Source organism: Protopterus annectens, chromosome 16.part0, assembly GCF_019279795.1.
Source record: "Protopterus annectens isolate FY-2018-M chromosome 16.part0, PAN1.0, whole genome shotgun sequence".
NCBI lineage: Eukaryota > Metazoa > Chordata > Ceratodontiformes > Protopteridae > Protopterus > Protopterus annectens.
In genome coordinates, this window is record NC_056750.1 from 223,854,318 (window position 1) to 223,877,120 (window position 22,803).

The window sequence follows — 22,803 nt, forward strand, 5'->3', positions numbered from 1 at the left end:
GCTGCTCAAGTTAGCAGTACTAATATTAAAGTGTCCCTTCTTTGACAGGTTCCCTGCTGTATTGTGTGTCTATTTTATATTTTTACATCACATTTTTGGTCCATTTTTCATAAAATTGTGTTTTTTTGGCAAATTAGTGACAAATCATTAAAGACTGAAGTTAGAAAATAATGACAGACATTTGAGTTTCAGATTTCATACCATTCAGAAAATTCATACTAATGCAAGACCTGTTCTATTATCTTTCTAAGTTTATAAGAGCAGTATTTAAAAATTGTCCTTATTTTTGGGCCTCTGTCCCACTTCTTTGTATTGCTTTGTCCAGATTTCTTGCTCTGAGGTTGAGAGGAATGACAAATGTGTCAGGGCCATCACAGTCAGCCAGAGACATTTCAAATTGTGACATACTTGTTGCACCCCACTCCCCCATGTAGTGACTCTGGATGTGTCAAAGCAAGGCAAGGAGTAGTTATGCAGTGTAAATGTGCAGAGTATCCCCCCCATCCAAGGTAGACACAAGTACTAGGGTGGCTTTTCATCTGTCCTTGATTTTTGCAGAATGGTTTGGTTTCTGTCATATTTTTTTAATGTTAATTTATGCTTATTACTCAAAGTGCCTGTTGCTCTGTGTTTAAGTAGCAATACTTTAATGACCATCAGGTAAGCTTGGCTGAGATCGTAAGATGCAAGTAAGCTTTAATAAGCATACTGTTAAAGAATTGCCAACATTGAAAGCCTTTCTGTTGTTGCCATGTAGAGAATACTTAACTAGATAATGTATAAGCCTTGGGTATTGAAATGCATATGACAGTATTTGTAATAAAGGACAGGATTACATTATTTTAAGAAGCTCATTACGCTTGGAGACTTCCAGTCATCTCTGCAGGCTTTACCCATAAACTAAACAGAATGCCAATCATGTGTGGTCCATAACCTGTACAGTAATCCTTTAAGCAGTGTATCTTGAGCTTATTTCTTGTTTGCTTTTCATTCTTTACTTTGATCATGTTTTCCCCATGAAACAAGTAGATAGTTGTCAGGCAGCAGGTCTTTTTTTGGATAAGAAACATTTTTACAAGTGGGGGCATCAGAGATTTCTACTTTCAGCATGTTACTTGGTACTTTAATAAAGCTGAATATAAATTATAATTAGAACTGCAGTGCAAGAAGTGGTTTGAGTTGAGTGCTGCTTGTTTTTCATATACTTGATTTTGACTGGCATTCCATTAATGTATTTAAAAAGTAATTTATTTTTTCATGCCTCACAACCTTTTTATTTCCATCTAGAGATTACGTAAGCTGTCATGCAGCCAATGCATTGAAATATTTTTATTCTTCTACACTTCACTTTGTCTTGATTGGACTCTCATAATAACAGTTTGGCACCCAAGGCAGTGTATTTAGGTAGTTTTTGTGGTTTTAAGCATAGCTCCTCCCCTTTCCAGTTGGCCACACCCCTTTCCATTGACCCCACCCATTCAGCTGTCTCCTGCAGCCCTCCTTTGATTTGAAGTCACCAGCCGCCACTGGACTTAGAAGCAGGTTTCCTCAGTGCTCTATGCGCCCTTTCAATTCCAAATGAAAGTCCCTCTTTCAAGTCTGAAAATTCAGGAATCCAGGTTAAGTATGAAATAATGTCTTCTACTTCAGTGTTTTCAGGCAGACCAAAGATCCTTATGTTGTTTCTCCTTTCCCTGTTTTCTAAGTCAACTATTTTGTTAAGCAGCCATGTATTCTTTTTAAGCAGAAATTCTTTTTGGAATTCCTCCTCTTTGAGTCTCCCTTCAACGTCATTTAGAAAAGTCTCTATATTTGTTATGTTTGTATGGTGTTGCTGTAATAGTTCCTTAAGAGTATCAGTCTGTTTTTAAGAATTTAATTTGAGGTTTTCTAAGTCATTTTTAAAGCAATCCATCTTCAAAGATAGTTCCTGTAAGGTAGATGTCATCAATTGCAGTTCTTTTTCAAAGCAGCATCTGGATGAGAATTCCTTGAGTTGTTCATATTCAGTGACTCAATATATCTCTAATGTACTTGACAGGAAAATTTTTGCATATCTCCACTAAAATTGATATTTATGTATTTTAGTAGTTTATCTATGGATTTCTGATGTTTTAAACTTGAAAATAATATTTTCCTATATTATTATACTAGTTTATGGAGCTCTCAAAATTTGCTGTTCTCAGTTGGCCATCTAGGCTCCACCCCCGAGTTTGCATGTTTGAGCAGTGAGCAGAAGTGCTAACGTGTTTGAGCAGTGAGCAGAAGTGGTAACTGCAAATGCATGCTGTTCACCATATTTAAATGTAACCAAATGTGGTTTCATGACCAGCAACAGTGTTGCTGGCCAGGAAACCATATAAAGCATCATAGACAGCAACAGACATGTAAACCTGTTTACCTACAGGTAAACTAGGTCTGGGTGTTTGCACGAAATGCCATATCGATTACCATGGTTATTACTAAAGCAATGTACATAGTTCCAGCATATAACATAAAAGTGTATACAGTGCAGAGCATTGTCAAAACCTATGTCAGGGATGTTAAACAAAACCTGTGTAAATGATCAGCAAGGGTACATATGTTGCATTATAAATAAACAGTCTGGGAAAGTGTTTGTACTGAATAGGGGCACACAGATCAATTGCAGGAATGAACACTGGGAAGAAGGACAGGTGAAACATGATAATGTACTGTAGATGAAGCCATGTCAATGAAGACAGTTGTGGCATGAACACTAATCACGTATCAACATGATACAGTATGGACTGCACAGTGAATGTATATGTAGAAGGTACAATCACCCAGAATGATGGCACAATATAAACAACAAATGACTGCCATCAAGAACTGACTTAGCTTCTGGTGTCAGTGAAAAGGGATCCAGTATCTCTGAGACTGCAATGAGATGGATGATATTCCATGGTGCTTTGCCAGAGGTGGTATGCACCTATGTCTTCTAGGCTGCCGTATACTAGAAAAGGTGACTGTCTCCCCCATAGTGCCTTTTTTAGGCAATGTCAAAGCAACATAAGTTCAGAAGTAAAAAAAAAACTGCAGAAGAGGCAAACTCGAGGTTCTGCTGCTTAATTCTAGGAATCTAAACACGAAGCTGCACTGGAAGAAATTGCCATCCTGCTAGCTGACTGATGTGGCACAGACTTCACCTCCCCTGGACCCATAGGTCATACCTCAAAGCATACCCGACAACAGTCCTCTAACAAGTATCTCTAGAGATCAGATTGTATCTGTGCTCTACAAGGCTAAAAACATGGCCTCAGTGGTAACAGATAACATCCCAGGTTGCTTACTAAGCAATCTAAAACAGGACCTAGTGGATCTACTTAGCATCCTCTTTAACCATATCCTGAGAACTGGCTTTCTTCCAGCTGAGTGGAAAACAGCAACATTAATCCCCTTGCACAAAGGGGGCTCCATTAACTGAACTTGGTGACTATAGGCCCCTAAGTCTAACCAGTTTTATTTTGAAGGCCAAACTAATTTGGTTTTGATAAGGGTAGATCATGCTTATTAAACTTAGTAGACGTCTTTGAGAAAGTCACCAAAAACTTGGATGAGGGTAAGACAGTGCATACTGCCAGTCTTAACCTGGTGAAGGCTTTTGACACAATTCCCCACTCAGGTATCAATGGGAAGCTTTCCTAACAAGGGATTAACCCTTACATCACTAGATGGACAGCCAATCAGCTAACAGACAGTACGCATACTGTCAAAGTTGATGACTCACCTTCTACCAGTAGAGCCACCACCAGTGGTGTATCACAAGGATGTGTGCTGTGGCCTTTAATGTTCAGAATCTAATATTTTGAAAGTCCAGGCTACAATAAATGGACTTTGGTTTAACAAGTTTGCTGATGCTTGCAAATTGGGTGCAATCTTTGAGTCCACCAACAATGTTAACATATTACAGAAGGGACTAACATGGACAAATGATTGGTGCCAAAGACACGGTCTACAACTAAATGGAAAAAAGTGCCATTACTATTGCCTTTGGCTAAGTGGAATTCCCTGTCAATTTCAATATTGACAATATCCTCCCTATGCTCTAACAAAGTGCTGTGAGACTTGGGAACACAGGTAGATAGCAATCTGAACTTCGATCACCAAGTTTCCACAGTGGTAAGGAAAGCCTTCTATGCTGTATACCTCATAAGTAAAGGCATCACATTCATGTCTGAGGATGTTATAACACCACTGCACTCAACCTTCAATAGAACAGCAATAGAGTACAATGCTCCCTATTGCATGTACCTCACCAGACACCTACAGCAGCTGGAGAGACAACAGGGGTTTCTCAACATGAAAATACAGGCCCTCCAAACCATGCCATGATGTACGTGGATAGACTGAAATCCCTGTTATTGTACTCTCTATTGCATTGGCTTCTGAGAGGTGACTGGTGCATGGTCTACAGGGCAGTCTCTGATTCTGCTCAGATGTAAATGCTGCATACCCGTAAATCTAATGGCACAAGAGTCAGTTGCTCTAGGGATTCTAACATAGACTGTGACATTAACCGAACATGCTTGCTAGATAGCTATATCTCACAAAGACTGCCACTCCTCTGGAATAAACTTCCAAATCACATGAAGCAGAGTTTTTCACTGACCCTATTCAAGTGCAACCAAGACAACGGGATGGAAGACTGCAAATTCACCCCGGAGTTGATACCCATGTTCCTCGTGGACAAGGCTAGTCGGTGTTTACCACTGACTCACTCTGCAAATTACGTTCACCTAATAAGGACAATTGGGGCTACTTGAGATGAACATGGCTAGGCTTGCAAGGGCTGTAGGACCACTAGCCTAGTAACCTCCTATGAAAGTTTGAACCTATATCAACAGTTCTCAGGGGGCATATTACTATACCTGCTATAGAAGGAGCATGTAATGTAATGTCAGCAATGGCCATCAGTATATTAGCTCACATCACAGATTGTCATACCCTCTTGTAGCCATACTGTACATCCACACCTCAATACAGCATATGTCAATGACAGCAACATTGACATGTCAAGTGATCATAGGGTCATAGGACACTATTAGGCTGATGGCCAACATCACATGAAATCCAAACCATTATTATAAAATGAAAGTAAAAATGCCTATATTTATATTAAGTAAGATAGTAAGACTATTGTGCATATGTGTATATTTGTTGGATTGCATTATATTCTGCCATTTTCCATATGGGACATGTGCACCACACCATGACAGACTTAGCAATCACACATGTAGTGGTCTGGAGATGTCTTGAATAAACTCATGGAAGGACTCTGCTTCATGATGTGTTTATGTATATTTGACATGAGGAAATGTTTCACTCCTCTGCAGGAAGGATGTCATGTGGCCAGAGGACAAAGAAGGATGTATGGGGTTATGTTAACAGTAACCCAAGTGGTAATTACATGAAAAGCTATTCCAAAGATCACACAATGACCATAATGTACCAGCAAACAAACTCACAACAGTACACTGGGCCTGATATGAACATTACACCTGTGCAGGCATAGAATATGAAAGCCATGCAATGATACCGTCGCAGCACCACATATGTCTGACTGTAACACTGTCACATTGATGTATATGAAGTACAATAGTATCATTGTGTGCTGAGTAGAACATGTTGCAAACACTGTAGGGCATGGACAGGGATATGGAGTCACATCCCTGTGTAAAATTGTCTCATAAGTGATAGTTGTATGCATAGACAAGTAAGTAGCTTGCCATCAGATTAGAACACCTATATGTGTAGTTAAATCGGAATGCAAACACAGTAGTTAATCTTATTGCCACAGCACAGATTTGTCCTAAATACTGTCAGAGTGCATGTTACACAGGATGACATAATCATTGTATGCTACAACAAGATGTTTGGAGAAGTGTTGGACATAATTGTAGACTCATGTCATTCTAAAGCTACCTATTTACAGAGCATAGTACTTAAAACAACTGGCAGATCACAATTCTAGCTTTTACAGTGTCAGAGAATACTTGATAGTGGATGACATCAGGAGATTCTGGTGAGAGGAAGATAGTAATAGCAGTATCTAACATGCTGGTGTAAAACGTATCTAATGTCAAGCAAATGCACGCACACACACACACACACACACACACACACACACACACACACACACACACACATACACACACACACACACACACACACACACACACACACACACACACGCACACACGTGCATGCGCGCATACACACGAGCGCATACACACATTCACACACACACACACACACACACACACACACACACACACACACACACACACACACACACACACCAGTTAACTGCAATGAAAACAAACCCCCTACCTAACTAAATATACAGACTAGAGAACTTAATATTTTCCACAATCGCCACTGCACAAGGTTGACTTTTACAAGGCTGCAGAATGATTTATAGTGGATGATATCATCACTAGATATTTGAGAAAAGTTGTTGGGGAGCCTGCATGAAATGGATGTGTAGGCATGTCCAACTGCCCAAATATTGGTATTCCATGTAATTGTAGCGATAATTGCTGGATACACAGTTTTACCATTCTGACTACACAGACAGACACACATACAAACATACCAGTTGACTGCAGTAAGATTAGAACTCCTACCTAGGTATACAGATTAAAGTACTCAGTACTAAGTGCAAACTCCTACCTAGGTATACAGATTAAAGTACTCAGTACTAAGTGCAAGTGTCTTGGCACAAGGCTGGGTTTTACACATCTGCAGGACAATTTATTGTGGATGACATCAACATTGGATGGTTTAGTGCCCTATCTGAAATGGATAGATAGCCATGTACAACTGCCAAGATATTAAAGTTCTGCATGTTGCCAGATTAATGAGCATGTAAAGTTACTATTTTCTGTTGTGTTTCCCATGTGTAGGTGTACTTTAAGAAACAGCTTTATGAACTATATGCAAACAGCTGTCCACATTACTACAAGTATTGGAAAATCTGAATGTGTATTGTCATTACAAAGATGTGCATGGTATATAAGAAAGCATTTGATATTGATTTCTGTATTGTAATTGACATATTTGTGAACAGGTACTGAGAGACCAAGTTTGAAGTGCATGGGTGGAGGTAACAGATGGCTGAGGTGTACATATGTGACTTCTTTTCTTAAATAGTGGCTTCCCTTTTTGATATTCCATGTATGAAGACTACATGGGCAATAGAGACAAGTAATACATTCTAATGTAAACTTTTCTTAGTCTACTGCTGAGCAGCTGATTTGCACGATTAATGCCAAAGTGTTTGTATATGCAAGATGCACATTTATACTGCTTTTCCTGTCTGCATGTAGTTAAGCTGCAAGCAATGCAAGCCTCATTGATAAGACTATGAGAGTTCTGAGTACTAAGTGTATGAAATACACCTGCTGCTTAGCTGACACTGTGGAAGCAGATGTAAATTCATTGACAGATTTCTTTTGGAAACCAAATGATGTAGTGTTCGAATCCAGGTGTATCTATCAGTTTTAAATAAGTATTTATAATGTATTGAAATAATTTTTTACTCTACATTCACTGTGTGTTACCTTATCACAGCCTATTTAAGCAGGATTGTGTGGAGGTAACCACACAATTGAAGAGCTGTTCACTGGCGCTTGGAATTGGTGTGCTATGCCAAACTCCATGCAAAGACAGAGGCCAAAGAGTGAAGGGCTCCATTGTTTTTTTTTTTTTTACTTATGTGTGTTGTATGTGATTCTATTTTTGACCAGGTAAAAAGTGTTAACATAGGGTAGATAGGAAAATTGTGAAATGAGGGCAAGCAGGGGTGAACAAAGGGGGAAGCAATATAGGAATGTCAGGAGGGATGTAGGAAAGAAAAATAGCTATCTACTTCTTCAACAGTGTAAATGTAAAATATGTATTGAATATTGGCTGAATTTGTACTGTCGCCTCAGCAAAGATGGCTGACAATGCAATCATGTTTTATATACAGTTGGACTGAAACAAGTGTGTCATGAAGATGTATGTGAAGTGCAGAGCTATTTATGGGATGAAACTTGTGCCTATTTTTTTCTTTTTACTTCAGTAAGAGAGGAATGTTGGGTAAGGAACGTGAGTATTTCTGGGCCAGGTAAGCATGGAGGGGAGGAAGTAGATGCAAACAAACAGGATAAACAAGAGAGGACACAAGGACAGAGTGGGACATGACAGGTTAGGGAAGACCGTGATTGGGGTTAGGTAGGGGGCACAGATGCCCATGCCCATCAAACATGGGAACATTGAGAATCAAATCCTCACACACTGGACTGTCATCCCCATCCTACTACTCCACTGGCTATTGTAGTCCCTGACATCTTCTCCTATGGACCGTAAGGGAGAGCAGCCTCTCCATCTGGAGAAAGCATGCACTAATGGTGCTATGCCCGACCCTACACATCAACCCTAGTATTTCCTGGTGGGTGGTAAAGTCCATACCTCTGCCAGTACTTCCAGAGGGTGTTACAGCACTAGCTGCCAGGGTACTGCTACCTGAGGGTGCAGGTAGTGCAGGGCAGCAGAGGCAGTACTGCCATGTTGGGTCCCAGATGTGCTGGGCATCAGTGCCAGAACCGGTAGACTAGGAGCAGGATGAGCCACTGTGGATGGCCTACCTCCCTGTGCTGTAAAGCATTTTGTGATTTGTTAGAGATAGATGACAAGGAAATGTTTTGATGGCACATAGGAAAAAAAAGGTGAAAAGTTTTGGGGTGAGAGGGAAAAAAAGAGATACAATTAGTACCATCATATGTGACATACAATGCATTATCACAGTAATAAAGTATTTCATCTGAACTTTTACATTTAAGTATACTTCTTAACAACTACAAACTATAACAAAGGATTGTTCAAAGTAATCCTTGCAATGTGCATATATTGCAAATATGCTTGCTCCAATTATACAGATTATTAGGACATTTACAGCATGATACTTGTGTACAAATTAATTTATGTCATATTTTTAAAGGATGTTACTATTTTTATTTGTTACTTGTGGTATTTGAACCCACACCATCTGACTATAGTCTTGGACTTGACTCCTACAGTTGGCTGGTGCTACAGGCTGAAGCATGCATGCTTGCTTTTACTGTTACAATATGCATGCTTACTTTGCTACAACTGTATAGAAAAGAAATAAATGCCAAAAGCTAAAATAATACTTCAGTTGTGCTGCATGCAACAAAGATGAAGGACTCTTTTATTCTGATGATGCCTGACTATGTATGTGGGTGAAAGCGCTAAGTTATCTGTTTATATGTACAGGAATATTATGTGTTTTTTCGTTCTCTTGGTCTATTAAAGTTTGCAATGTCTGAGGAGCTGAGCTGGTTTATCATTTATTAGAAGATTTATTTTGCAGACATGTACTGGGGGCATAAATGTCATGACCTGATGCATTTTTAATTTGCCTTTATACACTGATAAAATTGATTTTTACAGTGTGGGATTCAAACCTATGCATAAGAGACAAATCATTTTCTTCAACAGTGGTGATTTTCCATCCTTGGCACAGAAGAACTGCTTCTCAGGCATACTCATGAATTATATATAATACACATGACAGATTAAGCAGTTAACCATGTATGTAAGTAAGCTGACAAGGTCCAGGTTTATACATTCATGTGTGTATAAGTCTTATTGAAGTCTGAATTCCATCCAAGACCAGATAGCACAATTATAATTACAGAAACATAGTAGTTAGTATACCCTCTGTCATACATATAATTAATATGAGGTCCACTGCTATACATACTTATTGTTATATTCAGAATCACATTTATTGGCCAAGCATGCCCACATATAAGGAATCTGACTCTGGTTTCAATGACTTTCCAAGTATGAATTTCATAAACAACATACATACAACTATTAAGAACAAGACAAAAAATAATGTACAATTATTATGTATAATTATGTTTACATTTTTATGTGATATTTTGGAACAACAGTACAAATATTTGGAATTTTCTGTATTAAAACCAAGGGCCATTTGCACTGCAGCCTTATACTTACAAGTGCTGCTACAGGAATAGTTAAATAACACTTGCATATTTCCTGTTTATAATTAATTTCTGTGTGTTAAATAACACACACATCCACTTAGTGCATTTGTGTAATTCTCAACATACTTGATAGAGTGTATCAGTTTTGGAATTGTGCACTGTCTGCTTCCTCTGCTCTAGACCTGGAGGTGTTGGAATAAGGTTGCTAACCACAGTACAACACTGCTTAGTTGGTTTGTAAGATGGACAGCAAACAATGCAATGAAGTAACCTTTTTGAAATTAACAATGTCTGCTTCTTGCGGTAGACATTCTGTCTGCTTCATGTTTGGGCCTTGTGAGTAGTGTTTATTAGGTTTTATTCTTAAAAGACAAAGATGGGGCTTGAACCATTATCTCCAGATGACACTTGCTGTGTGAACCAACATGGTTAGCAGATATGCTACACACAGCTGATTCACAGGTGTAGTTGATGTCTTGGTTATCAAAGAAGTACATTGTGTTTCTCCATTTCCCATATTTGCACTAAGCCATGCTCCATGCAAATAGTGGTATTAAAAAAAAGAGAAAAAGATATAAAAATAAAAAAAAAACATTACAAAATAAATGTTAGCACACATGAAATATTTTTACACAAGTCTGGATATGAACTTTCGTACCGATGAGTCTACAAAACACAGTAAGGGTGTCGTATTCCTCTTTGCCAGAGAAACAGTTTCACTGCAGGAATGGAAATCATTGTGCATACCAGCAAGTTCCAAATCATGCACAGTATTAACAAGACATATGGCACTTGTACAGTACTGAGTTGTTTGCATATGTGTTAATTTCATATGTAGTGCAATAAGTGATCACACAACCATTTATGACTAGTTGCAGCAGTGTAGCTCTGTCTTATCTTTGTATGCTGTTCATTCTTCTCTTATTTGAGCAGCAATCTGAGACATGAAATCTGTATGGCATTATGTATCATTGTCCTTAAAATGTATGAGAATATTAAGTGACAAAATTATACAGTTTTCAACAAAGGCAGGGGAGTTTGGATATTACAGAACAGAAACTGAGGAATGTGTGCTGCTCACTTCCATTTATAATCTTGATACAATTACTTCTACACTTTATAAGTGTATCCTGGCCGACACACCCATTGCAGGTAAGGGAGTTTGAATTGTTGAGCATTCCTGCTCCCTCCCACTAACCATTCACAGTTGCAACCCGTTAGCAACAAATACAGAGGTAGTGCCTACACTATTTAGATCTGCTACACAAAGCCAAAAGTTTGGGATTCAACAATTCCACACCTCATTTGCATCTCCACTCTGCTCAGAGGCATTAGTCTACACCATAATAAGGTTACCTTGTAGCAAGGGAACATGAAAGTGACAGGACTTGTGCATTTCAGGAACACACAGGATTGATATTCCTTTAGATTTATCTGCACAGAAGGCTTCTGATGTTGTTAAAGTAAGCCTGTATTTTTGGGTACATCCTAGATTTGTTCACATGTTATGACAAGAATTTGTATATGTATTAAGGGATTAAAGTGTTATCTGTATGCACTTCTTACACTTTACTCTTGGCATATGCATTTTTGCCATGCATTGACTTTCACAGATAGACAATCTTAATAACTGTCATTAGACGTATTATTGTTAAAACTGTAGAGTTATTTTAAGTGTGTACCTTTAACTCCCAGTGGGTGTGGCTTCAGTCTTAAGTTATCACCTTACAGTTCTACCAAATATTAATTGACAGAGATCATATATCAATACAGTTGTTTGCCATCATGTATGCCTTCAAGATAAAATATTCTGATACCTTGTATGTAGCATGGTTTTGGAATTAATAATGCAAATATGAACAGGCAATATTTGATGCCTAGAGGCGCAGTAGGAGGTAACTGCAGAAACGCCTGGAGACGTCACTCGGCTGTAATGAATTAACAGTCTTTTCTATCTTATTCCATGGTAATGTAAAGTACTATATTGTCAATGACACAGGGGTGTAATGTTTCTAAGATGGCCAATAGACACCACTAAGGGAGTGCTGGACAAAGTGAGAGGTGAGTAGCAATTGTATGCAATTTACTTTTGAGATGTAAATGTGCACACATTTTGTGACAATTGTGTAGAAAGTATTCATAACAGATGAATTATGTGGTATTCCTCGGATTCTACAAAGTGTTATTTTCCTGTTGTTTTGGGGGTTGGAGAGCCAAGTACTATTTATGTTTCCACATGACCAGTTGGGTTTCGAAAGTTTTGTTCTTGCAATTGTGTAGTCATCCTGGTGTTTCCATGTGTGTATGGGGAAATTGTATGTATTCAGTGGCAGATTGTAGCATGGCATTCAGGAATTGATTTAGGATTCTGGATGCTGATGCCCATGATATCTCCAGCATATGTCCTTTTGGCCTCTGAAAGGTTCCTATAGCTAAAACACTAAGTACTACACATACCTTAGTCTCCACAGGTATTGGTTTCCCTTGGTTTGCCCTAGTTCTCAGTTGTGAATGGCAGAGGTTGCAGAGTTCCTGTAGTGTGTCTCTATCCACCCTGTACCACTCTACAACTTCCACATCACGCAGACTGTAGTAAGCTAACAAGGGTCTAAATACTCTTTTCCTTCTTGGCCAGGGTCTATTTGCAGCAGCAGCAGCATAGACTTGTGCCTGTTGCACATGCGCATGTATAACAGCAACTGCCATCCCTAACAGTGTTTCCATGTAGAGTACCTTTTGTGGCTGTATTGCAAAAGGTTTTAGAATTTGCAGGTAAAACCTACACTGAGTCTACACAATTGCTTTATAGCTTCTTTAATAGCTTCTCCATCTTGAATTTGTTGATTAGCATACAATTCAGCTGCTTATGCTGCAAGCATGTTTACCATGTCTACATTACTCTACACACCATGTAGAGCCATTTACTGAATACAAAACTGTGTGCTGTCATGTGTGCATTGCACTGCAACATGCACACAGTGTTAGTGGACCATGTAGGCTTTATTGAATCTGGCTAAAAATATAAGTTCAAAGCTACTGCACAGTCAATCACAAACCAAATACAGGATTGTTTAGATAAGCTCTGGACTATCCTCTTTGTAGTCTTTGCCACTTTATAGATGACTATGTCCCTTAGGATCAATAGAGTTTGCCTGTCTCAAACCTATCCCTTTCTAATAATTAACAGTGAAAATTAAAGGTAAAACAGTAAAATATAAATCAAAGTAAATCATATTGCCTACAAGCTATCCCTTCTTTAATACAAACACTGAAAAATAGTGGTAAAAAATAAAATATAAATTCAAATAAAAACTTCTCTTACCAAGCTATTGCACATTCAATCACAAACCAGTAGATGACTGTTTAGATAAGCTTGTCTGCTGTCACATAGTGGAAAATGCAGAACATATATTGTTAAATTTGGTATGCTTACAAGGAGGTACAGCATTTACAGAATCAACATCACCCATCCATCAAAAACATAAAATATCAGAAATCACATCTGCAGAGTAAGCCATTCTAGTACATCACCAATGTCCTCTTTTTTGTATTTATTTTATATACTTATACAAGTTAGACAGTGCAGGTTGTGAACAGATGTATATGTAACTTACAGTCTTTAAACCTGTGAAGTAGCTGCTGATGCCTCAGAAAAAACTCATGGCACAGTTGCCAGAAGGCATGCAGGTGAATGGATAATCTGAGCAGTGTGTTTGAATGCATAGGGTTGCTCTAAAAGGGAGTGTCCCACCTTGAAGATCAAAATCCTGCATGTATAAAAGGGATATCACTAAGTAGCATTGTATGAATCAACATCTGTTGCATAAGCCATTCTTGCTTGTGACCTCTTGATTTTTAATATATTAGCATAAGTTATACACTACTGGATTAAAGCATTGCTTGGCAAAGTTGACATTTTCTAGACCTGTGCAATAACTGATGAAGCCACACAAGAAGTCATATCACAGATGTCAGAAAGCAGACAGTGGAATGGATAACTTGAGCTATGTCATGTAATACATATGTCTTCCTGAAGAAAAGAGTAAAACAATTTAGGAATTATAACCTTTTCCATGTGTAAATGCTAACACAAAATGGAATTGTACACATAACCATTTTTAGAGTAAGCAAGTTCTGCCTATTATCATAGTAGTTAAAATCTGCTGGATTTGAACACCTACCTGCTTGCCTACTGCTAATAGCTTTAGAGCTGTGCAATATCTGGTGATGTCACAGAAGAAGTTAAGTCTCAGTGGTTAGAAAGAACCCATTAGAAGCAATATCTTTTGCAGGGTGTTTGAATGCATAGGGGCTCGTATAAAAGGTTGAGCAACACTTGGAGGCTTAAAACCCTTCATATCTGTTAATGTTACCCCAATTAGAATGTTACACAGCCCATACATTGAGTATCACATTCCTGCCAGTTAGTATTTATTTACACAATCATATTACGTACACATTACCGGATTCCAAAACCTACCTTTCAAAGTCCATATTCTTCAGAGCTGTGCATTAAAGCACATTTCCAAGTAATCAGAAATCACATAATTGAAGGGATAACTTGAGCAGTGTGTTGGAATGCATATATTTTCCCTAAAATGTATCAACATCTTGTACCCACATAAATGTTATAACTAGTTTGAATAATCCCCATCACATCTGCTGAGTAAGTCAGTCTTGTCTCTCACAATTTTATTGCACACTCAAAGTGTTCAATATTGTCTGAGTTGAACACCTACCTATTTAAGTCCACATTCTCTAAAATTGTGCATCAATTGCTGATGTCACAGAAGGAGTCATACCATAGCAGTCATAAAGCACACTGTTGAAGTGATAACTTGAATGGTGTATTGGAATGCATATGGATTCCCTAAAGAGGATAAAAGTCCTGCAGCCATGAAAATGTTATCACTAGGTTGAATTATACACATCACATCTGTTAAGTAAACCAGTCCTGCCTAAAAAACAATGCATGATTCATTATTGCAACTAAGTATTTTGTTTATGAGTGCATAATTTAAATATTGCTGTCTGCAATTGAATAAGTTCAGTAGAACACACTGTGAACCTGGGAAGGAAATGTAACAGAATCCTGTCATCGGTTGCATATAGCAGTGCACTGAGTACATTGGATGTGACTACTCATATCATGTGTACATTGATCCAATAAAGTATAAACAAGTTAAACAGCTCACTGCCATTACTGACAATCTGTCTGAATCATTTATTGACATGCACTGTTTCAATCTCATTAGCATGATCAATGGAAAAGTATTAATGTATGCATGAATATTTTGAGTGTTTGCTGTAGGATAAGAACTAGCAGCAGGCTTTGTTGCACAGTGCTATGCATCATGCAAATTCTGAAGACAGAAATAGAAATTTCTGTTTATAGGCCATTTCTAGACATGTGTATGTCTATTGTGGGATTTTATTTTTGACCAGATTAAAGGTGTGAAATGGGGTTGAATGACAGTGGTAAAAATGAGGAACAAACAGAGGGTAGGAGACTCAGGGAGTAATTAAGGAATGAGTGGGATAGTGGTGAGAGATGGGCATAGTTATACCATTCTTCACAAGTTAGCATTATGTTTGTCCAAATAATTTGGAAAATATGAATAATCACATCATAAATGATGTGCAAAAATATGTTAATAATGTTGTTTGACCATCCAGACCAAACCAAGTATGCAATAAACACACTTGCAAAGTGGAGTATTATGAACAGAACATATTTTTTTTGTGGAGACAAGTGCCTTTTTTACATTTTTAAGGAAGAAGAATGTTGGGCAAGGTATTTAGGAATAACAGGGGATAGGTATATAGATTAGGTTAGGTAGCAGGTGCAGACATACAGTACCATCATGGCCGTATATGTAGTTGTGATGGCAGCTCATCCAGCAGACATCATTTATGTTCATGCATCATGCTGACTTCTATCGAGCGTCATGGAACTAGCAGTGCATCTCCTGACAGAGGTAGATCACATGGTGAGGGAGCATCCATGACAAATGTGATCCACTACCATGCATGACTCACACCTGTCCAGGAGGCAAAATAACACAGTGCTGACACATATCCTGTAGCTGTGTGCCTGCAAACCCACATACATGACACACACATATCTACAAACACACACACACACACACACACACACACACATACACACACACACACACACACACACACACACACACACATATACACTCACTGTGCAATAGTGCAAATCATAATGACTATGCTTTGCCCTTTGTACAATCTGTGTTAGACTTGCCTATGTCCAATGCATGTAGTCGTCAGCTAATGCTTGTTTACTAATTTTTATTTTGTTTGTTATGCTTACCTTTTGTATTATTATTAGTAGTAGTATAAGTAGTAGTAGTAGAAGTAGTGGTAGTAGTAGTAGTAGAAGTAGTAGTAGTAGTAGAAGTAGTAGTAGTAGTAGTAGTAGTAGTAGTAGTAGAAGTAGTAGCAGTAGTTGCAGTAGAAGTAGTAGTAGTAGTAGTAGTAGTAGTAATAGTAGTAGAAGTAGTAGGAGTAGTTGCAGTAGAAGTAGTAGTAGTAGTAGTAGTAGTAGTAGTAGTAATAGTAGTAGAAGTAGTAGTAGTAGTAGTAGTAATAGATGTAGTAGTAGAAGTAGTAGTAGTAGTAGTAGTAGAAGTAGTAGTAGTAGTAGTAGTAGTAGGACTATAACTTGTGTAGTTTATCTTGCTCACCCACTTGACCAGATGATGCTGGGAGTACCCTGCCCCTCTGGAGGGGTGTTTTACTTGGGCTGCTTATGTCTGATGCACGTAGCGTGCAGCAAGTGCATGGTTAAGGCAAAATACTTCTTTGTACTGTTCAACTGTAAATTTCTCTTTGTGTCTTAACTTATCTGCTTACATTCTGTACTCATAGTTATAGGGATATTTTGATCATCCAACTGTGAAGTTGAGGCTGAGATTACCCCACCCCTTTCAGGTTGTTTGACATGGACTTATTATGTCTGATATTTTATTTGCAGGCATCATCAATGGTATGTGGATTTGCTGAATATATAAATTATTATTATAATATTCCTATGTAGACGGCACTGATTTTTAAAATCAAAATGACCAGAAATATGCAAAAGAAGTACACCTGATGATAAATTGAGTGTAGTAGAAAACACAATGCAGCAATGTCTAGATAATACTTCACTTAAGAAAACAAGGCATGGGAATCAACCGCATAAAACCACTCAACCACGCAATGTAAAAACGTAATTCATTTAATTTGACAAACGATTAATTCAACAAACAGTAAGCACTTTCATGAACAAATTTCCTTCATCAGGCCAATGTTCAGACTCATCAATAACTCTCTTAAATACTAAAAACATTAACATACATCCTACTATCACAGACAAGGAAAGAAACAAACAAATACTAACAACTCAAAATAATACTTACATAAATCTAAAAATTGTTGTTGTATCATAAAACTTCAAAAAATATATACAAAATGAAGCATTAAAGCACTTACAAAAATGTATAAAAACATATATATCCATGCCCGTTCATCTTCTTAATCTTCAGTAATGGTTTCAGTGTCACATGTTCTTTGAGACCCAGCCCACAGTGTGTCCTAAGCCTAAGAATCCACCTTAACTCCACCCTTTCAGTGTCATTACATATATTACCTAACCACTCATTCTCTCTTATATGGTCAATAACTAGAAACCTAAAAATATGAGTCTGTTCATAGTCAATCATATGTTTAGCAATAACACTAAATCTATCTCCCTTGTGTGCACAATATATATGATCCCTTATACTTTCGCGCAATGTTCTGTTGGGCTTCCTTATATAAATTGAATTGCATGCTAAACAATGTGCTTAATATACTAGATTCCTAGTATTGCAAGTGGCTCTTACTGAAAACCTATATAACTTCCCATTTTCAGGATGTACAAACTTTGCACTACTATCTGTGTATCCACACTTAACCATACCTGCCTCACCCCTACTTATAATATTCTTCTGTTCACTCATTGGATAGCAAATATTTCTTTTCAGTGATTTTTTTTGTTCTTAAAATAAAACCTGGAGGTCATTCCTACTGTTCTCTTTATAGTCTCATGTGTGTGTAAAACCTTCCAATGTCATTGTATAATTTCTTTTACTATTCTATTATCACTACTAAATGTGAGTGGAACTGCTAGGGACCTATTCTGCCTCACTGTATACTGTTCCTGCTATGCAAAAGGAACAGAAAACTATGGCTTAGCCACTGTTTCCCTAAGTGTAAGTGCTGAGTCAATCCCTCTTTGCATCTCTTTGGTTTTATAACCTCGACTACAAGTCTTGATATAAATTACATAAACCTCTATGAAATTCACTATTATCAGTATAAAAGTGAGAAAACCTCATTGCTTGGCTCTTAATGATGTCCCGAAATACATGATTGGAGTACATAATGGAATGATGGAGTGATGCCGCTTGGTGGCATTCCTTCCTATAATGACCTGTAAGGAAATTACCTTGTTCATTCCTTCTCACTATCACATCCAGAAATTCAATTTCTGTCTGTGAATAATACATAGAAAATTTCAGGAAAGATGTACTATTATTTAAGTAATCAATAAACCCATTCAACTCTGACAATCCTCCTCCCCATGATAAGAACACGTCATCTACAAAACGATGATAAAACAATATAAGGTACAAATTCAATCAAACCAATAACATGTGTCATCTCCCAAAGTGCCATGACCATGTTTCTGTAGCTGTTGGCACATGATGTCCCCATCGCTACACCTGAAATCTGTAAATAAAAGCAATGGTTAAAAATAAAAAAATTATACTCAAGTATTAGTTTCAACAGAAACAGATATCACTCTCCTTAGCATCGTACTCATTAAAAGTGTCTAAGAGCTGTTTAGCCATCTCTATACCCAGATCACTGGGGATAACGGTGAATAGAGACATGACATCTAGGGTCACTAAAAGGCTAGAAGTCACATTATTACTCTGAATTCCAATATGAAGGTCTTGTGGGAACTGTTGTTGTATCCTTCAGCACTAAAGTATGCTTGTTTAAAATGGGTTATAACTGCTTTGCTATATAAATATATTTAGGATCTGTGAGCCACCCACCACTTGCCACTATAGAACAAAATGGAGGAAGTGTAGAAATTTTGTGGATCTTGGGCAATCCATGTAAGTTCAGTATAAATGGATTCTCTACATAAAAATAGTTAAATCGCTCTTCAGAAAAGATACCACTATGGACACAATCACGACACATCCAAGATACATCACTCTTACTAGTAATTTTATATGTGTCTCTGTCTTGCAACATGGTCTACATGGACTCAAAATAAAACACCCTGTACAAAATTACCACTGAACCACCTTTATTAGCCAGTTGAATCAGTATGGAATTATCTGATTGCAACTCATGTAATACCCATTTCTCAATCTTTGATAGATTGTTGAAACTACTATTTTTATTTTTATTGTTATTTCCACCTAATAATTTATAAATCTCGTCTTCACAGAGACGTATAAAAACTTCAATGGCTGGGTGGTTCTGTGGTGTAAACACATTCTGCTTTCTAAACAGATTCCCTTGTGACACTTCCCCACAATCATTATGAATAATTTTAAACATTAAATTTCTTGCAAATAATCTCAAGTCGGTGATTGTTTCAACCACATCTGCCGTTTGTGCAGGAATAAAAGACAGTCCTTTATTCAATTCATTTAATTTAATGACCATTAACATTCTCCTAGAAAAATTCAGTACTAGCTGATTGTCGCTGACTGACTGACTTAGTTCATGCATGGTGACAGAACAAGGTTGCTGCTACTTTTTATTTGCTAAAAGTATCTTACAGGGTGCAACATTTTCATTTACAGCATTTTAGCCAAATATAGCTAGTAAATAAGTCCCTTTTCGGAACATTATAATTGTGTTTGTCATTAACATAATTTAACATCTTGTGGTAGACTGAAACATAGACAGATAATTGTTAAGGAGTGGAAGCCTTAGTCTCCTACAGAAAATATTTTAATTCAATATGGACACAGTGGAACAGGGACAGGGTGACTGTCCATGCTATTGCCTACCTGAGTTTGGTAACAGGGTCATAGTGCTGATGGGGCTGACCAGGTAGACAATGGGTAGGATGGCTAGTTCTCCTATCCTGGTGTGAGGATTCAAGAAGAAATGCTGCCTTTGTCACCTCTAGTGCAGACCAGGGCCTTGCATCTCAGCAGGTCAGTAAGGGGGAATGACAGTCATGCTGATGCCATTGTGTATCCTTCCTCCTAGGTGGGGATTCTGACCTGTCCTACAAAACTATGCTGGGTCTCAGCACCCAGTACACAGTCGTTCATTAGGTCATCTGTCCCCTGGATCTGGAATTTGTGCTACAAGTCTGATTCACCAAGAATTCTGGGATGAACTGGTGGTTAATGGAGATGTCTGTGATTGTCTGGTTGGAGTTACAGAGGTACTGGAATGGGCAGATGTGGTGTCCAGGAGCATAGCTGGATACTCAGTGTCAAGCCAATAGGAGATCACAAATTGAAAAATGAATAACCCAAGAGAATGTTGATTCAGCATTTTACACTGAAATTTTCTCATTTTTGAACAGCATGTTCCAATAATTTGTTATGTAAATGCCTACTTTACTGAATCCAGTCAATTTAGTTCCTTATTTACTCAGGAAAATGTATAAATGAAATCACCACATCCATACAGTATTATCTATATTGAAGAAGCACACGTGTTAATTTAAAATGATTATTTTAATTGCTTTCTAATGACTAATGTAGTGAAAGTCACCATACCCTATAACTGTCAAATTTGCATTTTTTGTTTTCTGAAGAACTAAGAAATCTGGCCCTGGTTGTATTGAGGTAGGCTATTTTCTCCTCCTCACTAATTTAAATAACAGAATTCCATGTCACACAGCTTCAGGGAAAGAGTCAGATATGACTGAGACTGAGCTATAATTTCAGTAATTATTAGATGGTATGTGTTTGCACCCTTTAATTTATTAGGCTTTCCAATTTAACTAATAAAGTTTGTCTTCCAAACTGACAAAGTAAATGAGACAAAATATTTAACATGATAATTCTACATGGACTGATTCCTAGAGATAAAATGAAATGCTGGCCCTTTTAACTTTATAGATTCCTGACCCATTTGTCTGCCATCTGTCATATCTCAGACCCCCACCTTGGTCTTCTGCTCTGACACTATCAGCACTTGCCTGACCATAGCCCAACAGATGGTTCTGTACACGGAAGTGTCAAGAAAGCAGGAAGAGACAAGATAAGGGTACAATGGTACAGTACCACCCAGAAAGATGCTTAGGACAGTTTTTGTTTTGCCCTACCCACTTGCCCATCAGTACTCAGTATGGTGTTCATAATGCACGGGCCACTAGGCCACTAGGCCACATTCCTTTTCTTCACTAAGAATTGGCCATTTTCAGCCAGCAGCCCCACACCTGTTTTGGGGTAGGTAAACCAGCAAAAATGCCACTTTGCCCTTATCTGACCCCCCCCCACCCCCCCACCCAACCAGCGTCTTGGGAAATGGCTTTAATAACTGAGCCTCTGTGCTGTGAAGCAAGCCAATTTCTTGTTTCTTTTAAGGCAAAATGTTAGTCATTATAAAAACAATGCAATTATGACACTCTTTTTACAAAATACGAACAATTTCATTTTCTATTATTTTTTGAAGTGAATATTTTTTTCACAAAATATTAACCATTCCATTCTTATTTTTTCTTTGAAGTGCTTATTATTATTTTTTCTTCTAAGTAAACCTTAACTTTCTTTTATTTATTTTTATAAAACACGGACCATTTCATGTATTATTTAGAATGAGGCATTTTATGCCAGCTGAGATATAGTTCTGTTGCAACACTGTATTGTCACACTGTGTCACCCACTGCACAGTAGTAGAAGGTACCAGAATCTTTAACATCCACATCAGCAATTGAAAGGCTTGTAGACTTGTTTCCCTTGTCAACACTAACAGTAAATCGTCCAATGCTTTCGAGGTTCTTATAGGTAAGCAGTATGAGCTTTGGGATACCATTAACAATCTGATTGTACCACTGGATATTTTGATAACTTGATATAGAATGATTACAGTAAATTGTAGCCACGGTCCCTTCTACTGCAGTTAAAACTGCAGGCTGAGTGACAGTTTCTGCACATTTTCCACCTGTAGAAGGAATAGACACAAGTCAGATAATACATTTCAAATATAAATCATCCTAAACTACATTACCAAAATAATTAAAATATGTTATCAGGATAAGACATACAAACATGTACAAATAAATAAAGGCCACACTGTTTCTATGACACACCTGAAAGTAACACAGCAGTGATCGTTAACCATGCGTATATTCTGTTTCTGTCCAGGAACATATTGGTGCAGTATGTTGTCAGAGTCAGTGTACATATAAATGTTATACATTCTGTACTGCACTGTAGGATTTATAGCCAGCATTTCCTGTGCTTTAGCAGACCTTTAACCAATCAGAAGCCACGGGTACTTTCAGCATTGAAAGATAATCTTGGTATGTAATTTCATTTGTTTTCAGTTTGTTGTGATTTGTGGACACCATCTTGTGACAACAGCTGGTACTGCAAGGAAATAAAATAGAAAACTTGCAGCATTGTTAATGAATATACAGGACATCCTCCCACTACTCATAATGTGTCATGCCTCTCAAGCTACAGACATTTAAAATACATGCAGTGGTCTTTGC

At 37.7% G+C, this 22,803-nt stretch overlaps 1 gene segment (V, D, J or C); it reads right to left on the minus strand.

Annotated features, from left to right (window-relative positions):
* Positions 1-21,886: 21,886 nt before the first annotated feature.
* Positions 21,887-22,482, minus strand: LOC122790725. The segment is given in 2 exon segments: positions 21,887-22,250; positions 22,399-22,482. Coding segments are annotated over 2 exon segments (357 nt in total).
* Between the last annotated feature and the right edge of the window lie 321 nt (positions 22,483-22,803).